Source organism: Alexandromys fortis, unplaced genomic scaffold (genome assembly GCF_014885135.2).
Source record: "Alexandromys fortis isolate MF-2015 unplaced genomic scaffold, M_Fortis_MF-2015_v1.1 scaffold_189, whole genome shotgun sequence".
Taxonomy (NCBI): domain Eukaryota; kingdom Metazoa; phylum Chordata; class Mammalia; order Rodentia; family Cricetidae; genus Alexandromys; species Alexandromys fortis.
The window spans coordinates 2,416,810-2,430,521 of record NW_026068081.1 but is presented as its reverse complement, the minus strand read 5'-3'; the positions used below and the strand labels follow the sequence as shown (position 1 = coordinate 2,430,521).

The window sequence follows — 13,712 nt, the reverse complement described above, 5'->3', positions numbered from 1 at the left end:
CATACAGTTATACAATGAACTATGTTCTAATGTGAACCCCCCACTTTTCTCTTCCATCTCCCCTAGTTTTCTTCCCTAATATACTCCCTGCCAATTTAATGCTTTATTTATTTATTTATTTAGATAACCCACTACGTCTAATTAGTGCTGTGCATATGTGCATGGGCCATCCACTGGAGCATGGGAAAGTTACCAGAGGCCATACCCTCAAAGAATGATTCCCCTCCCCAAGCAACTGGCCACTGCTAAGAGATCCTCAGTATAGGGTGGGGCCTGGAGATCATATATATACCATCTATACTGGGATTTTGACTGTCTTGACCTTGGCCAGGTAACCACAGCTGCTTGAGTGCATGGGAGAGTGCTAGCCATGTCCTGTCCAGAAGGTAGCATGTCACAGTATTCTTCTATGTCCTCTGACTCTTATCTTCTTTCTGCCTCCTAAGTGATGACCCCAGAACCTTAGTGGTGATGGTGGGTGTGGTTAGTATAGATGTCCTGTTTTAAGATAAACACACAATACATCTTTTCAAGACAGGGTCTCACTTGTAGCCCAGGCTGGTTTTGAACTTCTGATCCTTCTGCTTCAGCCTCCCAAGTGCTGGGTTTATATAGGCGTGTGCCACCATGTTTGGCACAGTATGTTTTATCACAGCTGTTAAATGGTAGCAAAACTGACTCTATGGAATTTAATTTTATCTCATTCCCTCAGTTGTGTGTGAAACTTAAAATTTATGAATGTCCAAAAATAAATGGATGTGGAATGGGGAGTTTAGTCCAAGAAGCTTAGGCCCATAATTTGTCTTTGATCATTCAAGAGTTAACTGTATTTGTACAAAATAGCAAACTGCTTCAAAGTATTAGATAATGAAGATATAGACTGTACCTTTAACTCTGGGCACTTTAGGGCTGTTAATGTTCCTTGCTGGGTTTCATAAGCTCTTTCTAAAACATTAAGGACTGTATGGATGCTTGTTCCGAATAATAAACAGGTAACCCATGTCCCCAGGCAGGCTGACGACAGGCTAGTTAATAGCTTCTCTCCTATGGGCAGCATAAATTGAACTTGTTTATGAAAAAAGAGGCCATATTGTAGGGAAGGGATCAGAGTGAGTCTGGGAGGGTTAGGGGTAAAGTGGGGCTGTGTGTGGATATTATCAAAGCGCAGGGCATGTATGGAATTCTCAAATAACAAAAATATCTAGGAAAATAAAAGCCAAATACTCCTGCCACAAACCCCCAAACTTCCTTAACACTTGGTAACCCCAGTGCCTTCCGTAGTAATAGTTCTTAATAACATTGTTTTTAACTTCAGTTTAGAATGCTGACCCAGAGGCAGAATTTGACAAGTCTCAATACTGTTCAGTCTTCCTGCCTCAGTTTCCTGGTGCTGGAATTACACGGCTCTTAGTACACATAGAAGTCTAACACCCAAAAGTTAAACTCAATTTTAAGCTAAAGTCAAATGACTATATCTGCTGTAGCTATTAAAATTTATCTTCTTGAGAATTTTACACATGATTACAATGTGTTATGACCATATCTGAACTTCAGCTCTCCTGGACCCTCCCAAACATGTCCCTTAGTCTTTAAACAAATACTCTACTACATCTAAATTAGTGCTGCCTGTACGTGTGTGAGTACCAGGCGCTGGAGAATGAATACTCTATTAGTGGCCACACCTCCAAAGAAAATTGACTCTTCCCACCTTATTTGTTGTCAACTACAATAGCCTCTCAGATGGGGTGGGATTATGAGCTCCTCAGATGGGGTGGGATTATGAACCCCTCAGATGGGGTGGGATTATGAACCCTTCAGATGGGGTGGGGTTATGAACCCCTCAGATGGGGTAGGATTATGAGCTCCTCTTCAGTTGGTGCTTGAATTTTGGCTGGTGAGTAGGTAACCACAGATGCTGAGAATTCTTGGGTGCAACAGCCATGTCATGCCCAGAAGACAGCCACTGCCTAGCACTACCCCCCCCCAGCTTAGGGTTAAAAATATTAAAACAAGCAAGCCACACTATACTGGGTAAAACCTTTTTATTAACTGACCCAAACACTTCATTTTGTTTCTGATTTGAGGTAAAACCATTAAACACAGCTCACAAGAAAATACACTGACTATTTAACTACAATTATAAGAGTCTGAACCCTCACTAGTTGTTCATATAATACTTTTACAAATTTATACAACTGTAGAGTCTACTTAAGCTAGGTTTCGTATTAACCAAAGAGTATTATCCAAGACCTAGACACTTGACTACTACTTTCAAAGTGACTAAGATTTTGTAACAACAAGGATTTAACTGTTACCTTAGGAATGTATTTTCCTTTACTAATCACTCAGCTAATGCCATGTGTAGTGTTTTCTCATTCTTCAGAGATGACGCTGAAGGCTTTGTGAAAAGCACACACCTGTTCCTGCCCTCTATGTTCCACTCAAATTTCACATTTGGTCAAACAACCACATAACCATTGCCTGCTGCAAGCAACAAGACTGGGAAGCCAGACCTATGATCTTCATGTGTTTAGGGTTTTTTTTTTCCAAAGTTCTACTTTGAATGTCAGGTGCTGCTTTAGCCCCGACTGTCAATTACTATGTGAGAGAGAGTTACTGTTTATGTTGAGAGTGTCCGCATGAGGACAGAAACACAGGACATGTATTTGTGCCAACTAAGCCCAACATCGAATTTTCATTTTGTTTCTGAACTTCTCTCTTAAATCAATACCATAGCCTTTGGAACACTGCAGATTTGCTTTAGAGGTAGATGAAACAGAAATCATGCAGTTAAGTCAATTGAATAAGATAGGCTTGTTTTCAGAGAACGGTGACTAGAAGTTGATCCTTCTTCATTCCCAATACACTTACCACTGTGACCAATTTGTGAAAACACCCGTCTTTGCTCTCTCTCAGAAGAATCAAATTGCATTTCCGCTTGTTCTAACTACTGCTAGAAGAAAACCAGCATTAACATTTGCATGACAGCACCGCAGCTCACTTTCTGGATGTGTGACACAAACACCATGCATTCTAAGACAATTTTGTCAGTCTCACTAGTGATGGTAATTAAAAAAAATTTACAGCGAGTTCAAAACTTTTCTAAATATTGAAATCACCATGTTTTAAAGACAGACTGGAATGTTACAAATGATTTTGCAAGATACAAAAATAGATATGCTTCCAGCGAATGCTTCAGTCATTCTTCCAAGCATTCTCATCTTTCGGTTCTTCATCATCTGAGTACACAGTAGGCTCTTCCCCTTCCTTCAGCAATTTGCCCACATGATGATATTTGACTGGAGGGGCAGAGAAGAAAAAATAAATGACCATTCTCATGCTTCACAAAAAAAACCCACTACATTTAATTTTAAATGAGAGGTCCAAACAATACACTCAGCAACGTGTTAGATTTCTTGAAGGATATAAAAGCATTATATATACTCCTTGCCAAAAAATGCAATTAAGACTTTTGTTCAAATCAGAGAACTATAAAGTAACAAGCAATGCCAGTGAACTGAGCACTCTGTAGGGAGTGTGGATAGTAAGACCTCACTATGGATTGGGGGCTGTAGAACACTTCATGGAAGAAAGATATGATTTGGAAAATGGATGGATGGACTATGAGTGAGAGTTATTTCCCGAAAAATGCAAACACATTCAAAGGTACACAGGCAAGACTGAGCATATCTGGAAAGCCAGTAAAAACATGTTGTCAGGAGTAGAACTGGCATTTGGAAATAGGAGGAGCTAAGTCTGGCTGATCAGCATGTGGGCTATTACGAAAGACCTGAAAAGCCAGCCCGAGAAACCTGAACTTCACCTATTCGTGGCAAAGGTACTAAAAGTTTATAAGAAAATGAATGACACAGCAAAATAGTACTCTGGCAATGTTATCACCAAGATATGAAGGGCGGATTTCAGTACGAGCAGTTGAACAGGGTGACCAGGAGGCTGGTATGCAGAGGCAGATGGGAAGGAACCAGGGCAAGAAGTAAGATCTTTAGAAATTAAAGGGAAGAGTATGAGAAAGGTTTAAAAAAATCCTTGCAAACATCTATTAGACAGCTTATGAACCAAATGCCTGGGAGTTAGGTGTGAAGTCAGAATCAGCAAGCTCCATTATAACCAAGTGAATCCAGGGTTAAGGCAAATTTCCTTTCTGAAACGGGGAGGGATGAAAGGAGTAAGCAACCAGCCTAAACAGGTAACTAAAGCTGCTTCTGTGCCATTGGGAACAACTCAAACTTCCCTCTTCGAAGGCAGCATAAGGGGGTTGGTGGTGGCGGCACCGGGAAACCTGCTTAAGGGGAATCCACAGTGACGTTGATTGTAGCTGAGGTGTCACAACAGGGGGGTTAGTGCTAAGTGAAAGGGGTGGTGGGCAAAAGAAAAATATCACCCGTTTCCCACTGATGCTAGATGGCTCTAGAACACAGAGCTTTGCGGATTCTAAATTATAACTCATTAGTTTCATGATGACAAAGGCACCTGAGCTGCAAATGTTAGTGATGATGTTAGGCAGCTGGGTTGTTTTCAAAGTCCAAAGATTTGCGTCCTGCCTTGAAGGCTATACTAGGTCTGTTTGAGATCCAAACTCAAAAGGCAGTGTCACCTCTGGCTAATTATTAACCAAGAACTCTCTCAGCTTATTCTGAAAAATATGCTCGGACAGGGCTAAAAGAGCATGGACTAGTTAACTGATGGTGGAGCTAAGTAAATAAAAAGCTTCCCCTCCATGGAAAATCCTCTTCCTCCAACAGCGGCTGTCATGGTCTTCACACACATTCCATAAAATCTGACAAAGATTAGTATAGTTCAAATCTGTGGCAGTGAAGTAATCTTATAGTGATCATTTAACCCTTGGAGTTTAGGTTTGACTGAAGCAAATCCCTACATTCTCATGATTTGAATTTAACCCTTTATTTCCACCTTAATTCTTTAGACTTTACCCCCCTCCCATACACAGCATTAAGCCCGAAACAAATGCTTCCTTTTTCTTTAACAACAATGCAGGCACCATTGTTGCTGGGTAGATTATAAACAGCATTTACAGATGAGGCCTAATTTACACTTAGGCTAAATTAGATTCAATGAGAAGCTGTTTGGAAGAATACAAGTCTCCCATTCTTACACAGAGCTGTGGGCTGCCTTTAAACAGTTAAGGGCTACAAGAGAGAGCTTGTGAAAACCTCTCTTCCTGGAGGCAAGCGGGCCATTGTCCTTTCCCCTACACACTCTGTATGGAATCTTAATACCTTCAGACAAAAACTTACACATCAAAATTAGAAGCCCAAGCTTCTGTAGAGGACAGGCCAAAAATTGGTATGTCATCATAGCAAATGACTCAGCACTGCCACCATTACTCCATGCCACAAACTTGATCAATCCAAAAATTTAGGAGCCTATCAAAATGCACTCAAGTCAGGATGCTTAGTAATAACTATTGTTTGATCATGAATCTGCATTACTGGTAGAAATTTGATCCAGGCACAATATAAATAAATGCTTACAAGTGAACTGAGATTCCCAGTCACTCAGGGTCTCCTGCTGGGAAGCAGTGAGGTCAGAAAGGTCATCATACTCATCCTTCAGTGCTTCTTTATCCAGGCAAAAGGTGGCAAGGCCCCTGGATGCATCTCTTCCGGCAAAGACCCCATATGGTCCCTCTTTAAAAACAAAACAAAACCAAAGATAGATTCTTTACAAGATAATACATTTCTGGGTGGCTCAAATACAGAAGATGGCATTATTGTTCTTTGCATTGAATGCTTCCTTTGAATTTTCAAATTCCATTCTTAAGCTCCATGTATAATGATACTTTGATCATTATATAAGGGACACTGAAAGATTTACTGTCACTCCATAAGGAAAATTAAATAAAAATGTGTAGCATTTGAAATCTCCTATGACCTGCATGTAGCTAATATGAAAACAAGGGATTCTTTTGAGGGTGGCCTTGGAATGAGCATACAATCAATGAGTCAGAATTCAGCTTGAGGACTCTGAAGCTACAGGTTGGCTCTATTCTAGGGGTTTGAACCAAGAGAAAGTTTCTTAACCACTACAGTGTAAAGAACACATTTCCTTGTCAATGTATTCTGATATATTTTAAATGACCTTTGATTGCAAGACTCAAACCCTGAGGAATCTGCAGGAGAAATAGTTTTACAAATATCAGTGGTTCAAAAATCTATCCACATGTTATATAAGCTTCACTGTCAAAAATAAGAACTAAAAACAAAGGAGACCAGTTTTGGTATTGTTTTTAAGTATATACAAGATTGTGAAAACACTAAAATTTTTATTGAAAAAAAAAAGGCTGCCATCAGTGTCTCCAAATAATCCCAAATGCTCTTATGTATAACATCATACCAAGCTTTTGTCTGAAAGCAGTGGATCATTTTGTATTTACCTAAAGTGGTTGTTTAGACTCATTTAAATATTGCACAAGCAAAGGAAAAGAATTCAGTCTACTTTAAACAATGCCTTTTTTTTTCCCCAAAAGTAGGCTGGATACTAGGTATCTCTGACAGCAAAATCTTTATACCAAGTAGGAGAATTAATTGTATTTCATTACAGTGTGGTCATCTGAACCCTTAACTGACCCAATGTTTTTCTTACATATTAGATAAATTTTATGATCTATTTTTTGGGTAGGATGGATTAGGGCTTTGCATATTCGAGGCAAGCACTCTACTGCTGAGATACACCTCAAGCCCTTATGGACAACTTGTAAATGCAATTGCGATTCTAAAACATGGGCTGGTTTTAGTCACCATTACATGCTGCCACTAGAGAAGGTTAAAAAAATTAACTTCCCATGTGTGTCGCAAATGTGTACTGTTAATGGAAATAGTAGCACCTAGTGCTTGAAAACAAATTATTTTGGTTTGGACTCCACCATTTTAGGAATTATGGTCCCTGAACTTGTAATGCACACTTAACCAAGATCTAAGGCAAATAAATATTAAAAGTCTTTGAAGGATACATTTTGTTCACCACAAAGCACATTAAGTAGATGCTTGGTGGACAGAAATGTGTGGTGCTTGCTAGCACCTACAACAGTGCTGTGCCCATAGTACCGGGCACTCATATGAATAATTTTTATTTCCACTATGATACAGCTCATCACTCTTCCTGAACCCTGTCAATAATGGAGAGCAGGGACTGGGAAACCCCTCGCTAGGTTGTGCTTGCCTTTTTCCCCCCTAGGGAAAACAGGCCCTGAGACAATGCATTGTACCAGGTCACGGAGCTGGTCGGTGACATTCTAGAATGGAGAATGCAGGTGGACTCCTAGTTGTCGTTATTCCTGTGCACACATCGAAGTTCCTCACGATGACTCTGCAAACTCCAACCTACCTGCTTTAGGATGGAGGCTGCTTGACTCCCAGCTGTGCTCTCTGAGAGAGCCGAGGCTCCTGGTGATGACTTGGCAAACTACAACCACAGGCCCATGCCCCATGCGTTTGTTCTGACTACTTTATGGTTTGGCTCAATAATTACAGGTATTTACATGATTGTTTAGTGATAAGGTACTACTGTAGTGACAAATAGGATGTAGTGTTCATATTATTTTGCAGTTACATGCCTACAGGAAATGCATTTTCTAAAATGTCTGAAAGCAAAAATGAAGGGTGAGGGTTCGTGCCCATGTGATTTTGATTGGCTGGACTCTGGAGACTAAGGAGTGGGTATGTCTGGTTTGGATTAGCGCTGGCTATTCTCTTTCTCAGACCAATGAACATGTGAACACACCCCCTGAGTTCCCAGTGCTTAGAGGACTCCATATTGGAGTCTTCTTCCTCTTCAAATGTTCTAGAAAGCAGGGCTTTTCTAACCTGGCTGATTCCCAATTTTGCTTACAGGACAGTATTAAAATGGAGATTTTTGGCACCCCTCCCCCCAGATGTAAGTGTGGCCATGGCTGGTCAGGTCAGGGATCTGTATTTTTCACCAGCATCAGGTGATTCTGACAGGCAATCCGGTTTGGAAAAACCTCATCTCTAGGATCCTTTGCAACACTTCAGCAGCCGTCCAGCCCTTGTTTTCCCTCTGGTCGGCTCTTCCTGACATCCCCCCACCCATCGGGCTTCACAGCCTTACCCTATTGTTTCTCAGTACCCTCCCACTTCTCCCTCCCAACCCTGGTTTCATTTATTTTTATTTAAAGAAAGAATTTTTTTTTGCCTCCCAGTCCCCCCGCCCCACTATACACTAAATATGGTGTTTCTGATCAGCTCTTCACGCTCCCAAGGCCCACCACCTTCTGCTCTTAATGTATCCTTAACTATTCTCCACCTCTCCATCAAGCTGGTTTGCTTGTTCATCTTCCAGCACCTCAGTCCACTCAACACAGCACGCGCGCGTGCGCGCGCACACACATACCAAATACATGTCACATTCCAAGCGCCCCCCCACCAGACAAACGGTGCACACCAAACACTCACCGCGCATGTACACAGTACACACACACACACACACACACACCATTCTCGGCCAGGAACAATGCTTCTACCTGACACTAATCCCCTTCTCCACTTTCTCTCTCTCTCTCCACACCCTTACATTCCACCAAGGCTCTTCCGGCGTCATCGGCTCCCCGTCTTCTCAAGAGTCTGGGCCTCTCTGGAGACACCTTCATTTCCTTTTCTCAAGTCCGAAGCCTCCTCCTCTTTTCAGGACCCCCACCCCCACCACCCGCCAAAGCCCGCTACCTTCGAAAACTTCCCCAACATCCCGGGCCTTCAAGCCTCGCGGTCCCTCCCACCCGCGGCTTCGGTCAGCCTCCTTGGGCAACACCCCCTCCCGCCGTCTGCACGCCCCCTCCCCCCCAGCGCCTCGAGGCCCTGGTCCTCTCGGGGAGCCACCCGCCTTCCCTCCAGGGTGTCCCACCTCCCTTCACCTCTCCACGGCCCCGCTCCCTGCTCGGGTCCCCTCTTTTGTCTCCCCCCCCCACCACGGCCCTGTCTCCGTACCCGGCCCGTAGAATTTGCGGCCTTTGGTCACGTCGAACACCTTGCCATTGATGGCCATAAGAATGCGCGGGTCCTGGACGCCATCGAAACGCCTCAGCTCGGCAGGGGTGAAGTCGCGCCGCTTCAGGCGGGGCAGCGGGGGCGGCTCGTCGTCGTCGTTGTCGCCACCGGCTCCAGGCTGGTCCCCGCGTACGATCTTGTAGAGCAGGAAGATGCAGAGGCCGAGCAGCAGCAGGTTGAGCGGAGATGTGAAGATCTCCTGCAGCAGCCCGCCCTCCAGCTCGCTCGGGTCGGCGCCAGTCGCCACCGCTTCCTTGGCAGCCATGATCTCTGGAGCAAAGGTTGGGCCCGGCTAGGCAGAGCTCCGGAACACTACCGTCTCTCTCCCTCTTCCTTTTCAGCCGAACAGTGGCGTCTGGCGTTCTGTGGCGGCGGAAGAAAAGCCTCGCGGAGGGGCGGGGCCTCGAGGGGGCAGAGCCTCAAGCCACGCCCTTCCCAACCACCTAAGCACCCCGCCCTCCCCCTCCCCCCGCCCTGCAGTGATAGGCTTGGACACGGCTTAGGTCTCCTAAGTAGCCTACGGGTCTTGGCTTCTCCCTTCCCCCTGCTCCCTCCACTCCAAGGCCAGGCCTCTTGGTTGTACCTGCTGGGTCCCTGCCTCAGTTTCAAGGCTCCCTCGGAGCGTGGTGCAGCTCACCGCCAAACAGCTCAGTTGCCTAGGTAATGTGGGTAGCTTCCAGCAGACCCTCTGGACGAGCCTTGCCTCTATGGCTTCTAAGGCCGCTTCTTGCAAATGACGTCGGTTAAAATGGGGCCGCGTTTTTCTTGCTTCTTATTTCTCTCTCATTTTAAAGTCCCTCATAACCCTCCCCTGGCAGTACCCTCAGGACCAGGAAGCTGTCTTAGCTGTCCGAAAAATCATGCCTTCAACTCCTTGTCCACCTTACACACCTCTCGTTTTCACTTGAGACTATCCATTTGGGGATGGTCCTCCAGTTCTTGCCTAAAAGCTGTGGGGCTGACATTCAAAGGTCACAGGCCTGTCAACTCTTCAAAATCTGGGACTAAGATTGCCAGATTTTGCGTTTGTTTTTACCCCCCCCCCTTTGCAGCCATCAATTGTGCTTAGTCACACGGCATCAGCAAATGGCATTCTCTTGATGAGCCTTTTTTCCTTATAAAAATACCAGAATAACGTTCAAAGTTTCATTGCTTGGCAGTATTCTTCTATTTGAAGTCTGTCAGAGCTACCCTGGGCAGCCATAGTAACCCTGAGCATAACCCCTGACAAATGCCAGGTACCTAGATACCTAGGCCTCTGATGTGCGAACAGGATGCATAGGAGCAGGCCTCTGTGGAACAAGGGTCGTCCCTACTCATTAGAGAACTAATCTGACTGCCCTTTATATTGTTACTGGGAAAGGGTAACAGAAGAAAAAGAGGAGACGATAATTAAAACCAAGCCATGCACACATCTGCAGGCCAGGGCAGTACTTTTCCATAGAGTCTTGTTTGCTTGTACGTAGTTACCACCACCGCCACCGCCACCACCATGCAAGAGATTTGTGCAGAGAATTGGCTAAATTCTGAATAGTTTTGGCAAAGACTGCTTTAATCCCTTCTGCACCCCACCCCATCTTCTCAAAGTGTAATGAAGGAAACAATCTTTATATCCAGCCCGCACATTTTTTTTTCCCTCAGAGCTAAATTTAGGATTAGCTGAACCGGCCCCTCCAGATCTTTTGTCAAAACTCTTCAACTTAATCATCATGAAGTAAGCTCAAACTGCAAGCACTCAGCTACGGTTAGAATCCACTTATCCCTTTTTAGAAAGAATTATGAGCATCAAAGACATAGAAAAAACCCAAACCCGTGAAAAATATTTTTATTTGAAACTAATATGGCAAAAAATTCCATCTTTAAGTGCTCATTTTAATTGATAAAATCTTTAAGAGACTGAGGAAATGACTTAGTGGTCAAAACACTTGGCATGCAAGTGTGAGGAGCAGATTTCCGATTCTCAGCACACATTTAAGAGCCAGGATGGGAGGTTTGGTAACTGGCCTTCAATGCCAGGGCTGGGGAATAGGAACCAGGTTAGCCAGACCGTCCTTGGTCTCAATATTTAAGGTGGAGAGTAACTGAGGAAGACACTACACTTCAACTGCTGGCATCCATACAAATGCACCCCCGCATACATACACACTTGTACACATACCACACGTGCATACATATGGCATGCAGAGAAAAGAAAATGCTTAGTCAAATTCTCTAGGCAAAATGCAAGCATGTCAGTGGGGAAGGAGGACATGAAGTTTTTCGGGATTGCTAGTAATTAAAACAAACATGGAGATATCACTGTTACCTACCACTTTTTTATAGAAGGGGTGTACAGAGCAGAAAAGGATAACATTTTAGTAAGAAAGTGGGGATACTCCCATACATCAATGACAGAGTAGACCTTGGCATAAACTTTTGTTATCCATAAGTGTTTTCTATTAGTGAAATCCTCTTCTGGAAATACATTTTTTGTCCTCGTAATCCCATTTTCAGGAACCCACTCTGTTCAGAATGAGAGCAAAGATTTCATTAGGAAGATGCTCAGCCCACATTCATTTTTGATATTGAAACTCTGGAAACAAACCAAATGTCCAAGTTCAAATAAAGTGGCCAATTAAGTCACTTTGTATTGTGATAAAATCATAGTTGGACCATGCAAACATCACCGCATCACGGGAAAATATTCATGTTTCAGTCTTAGGAGAGAAAATAGCTTACAAAACTATAAATGCATAAAGGGGATCTTGAAGACAAACGTAATGGTAGTCTTAATTTTTCACACGCTGCACATGTCACCTTCCGCCTTCCCTCCCTCCCTCCCTCCCTCCCTCCTCCCTCCCTTCCTTCCCTAACTTCTAGAGATTTTCCCTAGGGACATGTTCAGAAAGCTAGACACAGACTGATGTGGGAAAATGATACAGAAAACATGGAAACTACCTAAACATCCCCAAATGTTTCTTCATCTCATAGAAAGAAGTCCTAGCAGTATCCAGCCATGCCCAGGAGAAGCTCCTCTACCCCACCACTGTTACCTGTAGAGCTTTAGGCCCTCACTTACCACCGCCTCCCCTGATGCTTGTGCACCAGCCATGGCGACCTTCCCCATACCCATTAAACAACTAGACATAGTTGAAGTCAGAGATCCTACTTACGATTCCTATGGCCAGGAATGCTTTTCTCCAGAGTCCATCACAGGTCACACTCTCACTTTCCACTCTTGAAATATTCCCTTCCTGTCTTCATCTCTTTTCTCTATTCACTCATTCACTCACTCACTCACTCACTCACTCACTCACTCACTCACTCACTCATTCGTTCGTTTGGGACGGAGTTCCAAAGCTTTCTATGTAGTCAAGGCGGGCCTGGAATTCATTATGCAACCCAGGATGATCTTGTACTCTTTATCTGTCTACCACAGCCCGAGTGCTGGAATCAGATATCTCCTCCATTAGCCCTGGCTTCCATTTTACTTTACCTCATCACGTTTACTGCTTACTGCTAATATAAGTATCACTTCTTATTTTTGTTCATTTCTTTGACTTTAATATATGTTAAACAAGAACAACTATTATATCTGTTTTCTTTACTGCTGTCTCTCTTGTATTTAGAGTGGTACTTGGGGACAGAAGAGATGGCTCAGTTGTTAAGACCACTGGTCACTATTCCAGACAACCCAGGTTGGATTCCCAGAGCACACGTGATGGCTCACAATCAGGGTATTCTATGCCTTCATCTGACCTCCTCCAGCACCAGGATACAAGTGGCACGCAGACATACAGGTAGGCAATACACCCATATGCATAACATAAAGTTATTAAAATTCAAAAACTAGAACTGTACCAGAAATATAGAAGGTACTCAGGAAATATTTGTGGAATTGAATTTATCTGACTGTGGAACTATATTATGTCAAATATACACACAGAAGGGGAAAAGCTGAAACACCTAAAAGCTAATAATAGTTGTCTTGGAGCATGAGATTATGATAATTTTTGCTTTATTCTTTGCGAGTGGGTAAAAATTATTTTTATCGTTGTAAAAAAAAGCAGAAGAAATGTTTAAAATGTAAAGAACAGAAAACAAAATGGTGCAGCTTCCAAGTAGGTATTCATTCTTTAGATAGGAGCAGTAATTGCTGCTTCTATAATGGAGACCCCAAAAGATCTGCACAGCTCTTTCCACTTGGCTTGTCTCCGTTTGGTTCCAGCCCCTTGGGGGACTGTGTCCTGGCTAGGGATGCAAAGTCTTTATCTTTCAAAGAAAGAACTCATGGCAGAGACATGTTAGAGACATAGTAAGGGAGAGGTGGACATGCAGTTGGGAAAAGTGTGGCCTATGGAGATTTTATATAGAAAAATGCATTTGGGTAGACAATTTTTATCAGGTGGATAAAGATGGAGTCTTTAGGGAACTGGTGTTTCAAACTTTAGTGAGGATCAACTGAATCTTCAGAAATGGAGACGTATTAAAATACCTATTCCCTCCAAAGTTCGGGTTCAATAGATATTGTATAAAGCTTCTTTGCTGGTTAGGGATGTATGTGTATGTATGTATGTATGTATGTATGTATGTATGTATGTATGTATGTATGTGTATTTGTTTAAACAGCCACCTGAGAGGAAAGAACCTCAATTGAGGAAATATCTTCATCAAATTGACCTGTAGGGAAGT

General features: G+C 43.2%; 1 protein-coding gene across 1 annotated transcript; it reads right to left on the bottom strand.

Moving 5' to 3' along the window:
• Positions 1–2,025: 2,025 nt before the first annotated feature.
• Positions 2,026–9,404, bottom strand: Pgrmc1 (progesterone receptor membrane component 1). Its single transcript, XM_050121909.1, has 3 exons — positions 8,982–9,404; positions 5,514–5,669; positions 2,026–3,299 (listed from the first exon to the last, which is right to left on the bottom strand). The coding sequence occupies exons 1-3, from the start codon at positions 9,304–9,306 to the stop codon at positions 3,196–3,198; spliced, it is 585 nt and encodes a 194-aa protein (XP_049977866.1). The 5' UTR covers positions 9,307–9,404; the 3' UTR covers positions 2,026–3,195.
• Positions 9,405–13,712: the final 4,308 nt, after the last annotated feature.